This window comes from Pleuronectes platessa, chromosome 3 (genome assembly GCF_947347685.1).
Source record: "Pleuronectes platessa chromosome 3, fPlePla1.1, whole genome shotgun sequence".
Lineage (NCBI taxonomy): Eukaryota > Metazoa > Chordata > Actinopteri > Pleuronectiformes > Pleuronectidae > Pleuronectes > Pleuronectes platessa.
This window is the reverse complement of record NC_070628.1, coordinates 6,395,438-6,400,210: the sequence shown is the minus strand read 5'-3', so window position 1 is coordinate 6,400,210 and position 4,773 is coordinate 6,395,438. Positions and strand designations below refer to the sequence as shown.

The 4,773-nt window shown below is 44.4% G+C and overlaps 1 protein-coding gene across 1 annotated transcript; it reads left to right on the top strand.

Annotated features, from left to right (window-relative positions):
* The first annotated feature begins 2,270 nt into the window (after positions 1-2,270).
* LOC128437376 (tripartite motif-containing protein 16-like) lies at positions 2,271-4,298 on the top strand. Its single transcript, XM_053419500.1, has one exon. The coding sequence runs from the start codon at positions 2,328-2,330 to the stop codon at positions 3,993-3,995; it is 1,668 nt and encodes a 555-aa protein (XP_053275475.1). The 5' UTR covers positions 2,271-2,327; the 3' UTR covers positions 3,996-4,298.
* The last annotated feature ends 475 nt before the right edge of the window (positions 4,299-4,773 follow it).

The following is a 4,773-nucleotide window of genomic DNA, read 5'->3' as shown; positions in this document are numbered from 1 at the left end:
CCTCGACACTTCCTGAGAATAAATCAAAACTTTGCAGGAAATGTGACAAATGTTAAAATCGGTATCGATGATCTGCCGTCTCACCCTCGCTGTTTCATGTTCTTCTCCACGACCGAGCAATGTGACCCGTCCTCCTCATTAGGAATCCAATTTCCTGCAGAGACGCCTTTGGAAGTCGTCTTCCTCGTGTGGGAGGCGGCGGATCGATGCCTCGAATCCGTGTGCAGCGGTGTGTCGGCGGGTTAAAAGGGAAAAGGAGGCTTTTTGAAATGAAGCGCGGCGACTCACTGAGCCCGGGGCACCTCATCGCTGACCAACCCTCTGCTTTGCATCACATTAATATTAAATCCCTTCTAATGTCACCTTTGTTCTCGCCCCCTCCTTGTGCGTACGTGTGCGTTTCTGAGTGTGAATATTCACGTTTGAATAATTTTTATTCCCTCTGAAGCTGGTATGAAGAACAGTGAAGTGGCAGCTTTTGCAGTGTAGGAGAAAGGGAGAGAGAACCAACATGAGAGGACAGAGCCGCTCATATCATATTCAAAACCCCGCGGCTGGAATTCAAGGCATTGAAGTGACTCTCATGTACATTCAGAACGTGCTCCAGGGCTGCATGAGGTCGGTTGGTTTCAGTAGCTCGAAGGAAACCGTCAGCAGGTTGAGGTCTTTCTCTTCTCCTCAGCTACATGGAGCAAGTTGTGTCAAAACATGGCGTCCTAATCACATGAGGGCTTCTTCATCACGTGGATCGATCACATGCAGGAATCAGGGTCACGACAGTTTTCTAACTTTCATGTCATGTGCTTCATCCTTTCAACACAAGTTTGACATATTCATGCAAACATAATTTATTGTATCGCCTATAGACTGTATATAAAGATGGAAGACGAGTTTCAACTTCCTTCCGTTAACTATCCAGAAATCACTTTACATTATCCCGGATGCAACAACCTCCATCTTGCACATTTAGAGCCAAATACCATCGAGGGACAGAGTCGGAGCAGCGAGTTCCCATTGATACATGGGCTCGACCAATCACCAGTCATCACTCAGCTGTCAATCACCATGTCTCAACCCAGCTCTATAGGATCGATTTACTAATTAAAACCAAGCCTACTGGGAAAATTTACTATTTAATTAAAAACTATTTAAAAATGTCAGAATCCCTCTTTGAGAACAAGTGATGTGTCCATGTCCCATTCACTAACACGGAGGAGGTGATGTTCATGACATTTACTGATCAAAAGCCTTTGCTTCACTTTAAAGGAGCTCTCATGTCGTCCATCTCTATATACAACCTGTGGTATCACCTATATAACTAATTAATTGAATCGCTTCACTCAGTTAAAATGTAAATATATACATTTGATGTAGAAGTTTTCAACGGATCCATATATTAAATGCATTTGCTATATTCAGGCATGAGGTGAGGATATAACCTTTTCCAAGAATCTGTCTCCGGGAGATTCTTCTTTATGAATCACCATCGGTCTCGGCTCGGTGGACATTGCTCGCTGTGCGATAACGAGGGTGATGTGGAAATACAGGCGACCTCGTGCTCCGCTCCCTTTACTCATCGGTGGACTCTGAACGTCCACCTGTCTCCCACTCCCAGTGACGTCACAGGGAGGAGACGAGCTGACGCAGACAGCCAGGGGGCGTAGTAATGAGAGAAAGCATGGGGGAAAGGGGGGGTTGTATGGATGTATGTGCAGGAATGTGTGTGGATTAAAGGGAGGATGGCGGTGAGGGGGGGCGGAGGATCAGAGCAGATATTCTGTTCCCTGTGTCACCTCAACATAAATCTTTCATTCACGATATTCTGTTACACTCTGACATGTCGATGAGAACTTAACTTTACCTTTATTCTACTTTTTTAGTTTTTCATTCTTCTATGAGTGAGTTTTTATTTGTTATTTTTACGAGTTTGTCTTTATGAGTTTTGAGATGTGCTTTATAAATAAAGATGTGATTTATTATCATTAGATACATCTATTTGATTGACTTTAATTCTAAATGTATGTTGTGAATGAGGATAACACACTCTGCCTCTCACTGAAAGCTCCTCTTAACACCAGGTGAGAACAGGTCACTGGGAAATGCAGTAAATCCTCAAAACCAACAACAACACAACCAGCTCCTCCCAGTCAGGACTGTGGACTCTGTCTCCTCCCTTCACAGGTGTGTCAGTGTAAGAACCATTGAACAACAAGCTATGAACTGTGGGATATAAGTCACTGCAGGAAGTGAACGAGAGGGGGAGGAGCCGAGATCTGTTTCTGTTCAGAAGAAGTGAATCTATTCTACAGTCTCTGGCACCAGCTGAAATGGCGCAGCAAGAAAATCCACTGGACAAAGAAAGATTCTGCTGTTCGATCTGTCTGGAACTACTGAAGGATCCGGTGACTACTGGCTGTGGACACAGCTACTGTCTGAGCTGTATTAAAACCCACTGGGACAAAGAGGATGAGAGAGGAAGTTACAGCTGCCCTCAGTGTAGACAGGCCTTCACACCGAGGCCTGTCCTGCTGAAAAGCACTGTGTTAGCTGATTTAGTAGAGGAGCTGAAGAAGACTGGACTCCAAGCTGCTCCTGCTGATCACTGCTATGCTGGACCTGAAGATGTGGCCTGTGATTTCTGCACTGGGAGAAAACTGAAAGCTCTCAAGTCCTGTTTGGTTTGTTTGGCCTCTTATTGTGAAAAACACCTCCAGCCTCATTTTCAGTCAGCTGCATTTATGAAGCACAAGCTGGTGGAGCCCTCGGAGAAGCTCCAGGAGAACATCTGCTCTCGTCACGATGAGGTGATGAAGATCTTCTGCCGCACTGATCAGCAGTGTATCTGTTATCTCTGCTCTGTGGAGGAACATAAAGACCACGACACAGTGTCAGCTGCAGCAGAGAGGACTGAGAGGCAGAGAGAGCTCGGGCTGAGGAGACAAACAATCCAACAGAGAGTCCAGGACACAGAGAAAGACGTGAAGCTGCTTCAACAGGAGGAGAAGGCCATCAATGGCTCTGCTGATAAAGTAGTGAAGGACAGTGAGAAGATCTTCACTGAGATGATCCGTCTGCTGGAGAAAAGAAGCTCTGATGTGAACCAGCAGATCAGATCCCAGCAGCAAACTGAAGTGAGACGAGTCAGAGAGCTTCAGGAGAGACTGGAGCAGGAGATCACTGAGCTGAAGAGGAAAGACCATGAACTGAAGCAGCTCTCAGACACAGAGGATCACAACCAGTTTCTACACAACTACCCCTCACTGCCACCACTCTGTGAATCTACACACTCCAGCATCAGGATCCATCCTCTGAGGAACTTTGAGGACGTGACAGCAGCTGTTTCAAAGGTCAGAGGTCGACTACAGGACATTCTGAGTGAGACAGAGACAAAGATTTTACAGATTGTGTCTCAAGTGGATGTTTTACTGCCACAACCAGAACCCAAGACCAGAGCTGACTTCTTAAGATATCCACAGGAAATCACACAGGATCCAAACACAGCACACAAACGTCTGTTATTATCTCAGGGAAACAGAAAAGTAACATATATGAGAAAAGACCAGTCTTATTCTGATCACCCAGACAGATTCACTTACTGGCTTCAGGTCCTGAGTAGAAAGAGTCTGACTGGACGTTGTTACTGGGAGGTGGAGGTGAGAGGAGAAGTTGGTATAGCAGTCTCATACAAGAACATCAGCAGAGCAGAAAACTCACATGAATGTGGATTTGGATTCAATGATAAATCTTGGATGTTATATTGTCATGTAAACAGTTATAACTTTTATTACACAGGGATCGACACTCCAGTGTCAGGTCCTGTGTCCTCCAGAGTAGGAGTGTACCTGGATCACAGTGCAGGTGTTCTGTCCTTCTACAGAGTCTCTGACACCATGACTCTCCTCCACAGAGTCCAGACCACATTCACTCAGCCTCTCTATGCTGGAGTTAGGGTTTGTTATGATGGAGACACAGCTGAGTTCTGTAAACTCAAATAGACTCGAGTCATTAAAAGCAGTGATTTAGATTCTGTGTGTTAATCTTTAACTTCTTTTGTCTCCATGTTTGTTGATCAAAGTTCGTCGTGGTGACGTTTCTGCTCCGCACAGAGATCAGCTGTCAATCAAACACTGACCTTACTTTATCACACATATTCCGTTCTCACTTTGTAAAGACAGAAATCTATAATGACACTGACATGAATGTGTTTGAAAGAACTAAAGTTGCTGTTGTTTTCTAAATCAATGTAGAATCAGGTTCTGTGATGTTTTAGAACCTGTATTGATCCTGATTAGTGTTGAAGAGGGCGGGGGGGGGGGGGGGGGGGGGGGGGGGGGGGGGGCGCTATTTCCGGTAACTTTCTGCAGTTTGGAACATTGTCTGCCAGAAATGCAAACCTATGACTTTGTGTTGTTGTTGAACGTCTTTGTCATTGCCTAGCATGTTGATTACATGTTACACTGAAGCCATGCTCATTTAAATACCAAGTTCATTTGTACACAGTAGGCTAACTTTCATAAGGAATACGTTTATTTTATTCAATATTCATGTTTTTTGTTGTTCAATGAAAGAATTAAAAAGTTTAAGTTTTGTGCTTTGATTCTCTCTTGAAACACATTTCTAGGACCACCCTCTTCCACTGGTTTCACATCTCAAACATCAGTCATGTCCTTTCTTAAAAAGATGTAGAAGAACGAGTCCAGGCCTTTTTTCCATCAAGACTTGATTATTGTATTTCCTTATTATCAGGCTCCAGCAATAAGTCCTTAAAGACTC

Bases quoted from the DNA above. Each gene is read 5' to 3' on its own strand.
- LOC128437376 (XM_053419500.1), top strand. From the start codon at position 2,328: ATGGCGCAGCAAGAAAATCCACTGGACAAAGAAAGATTCTGCTGTTCG.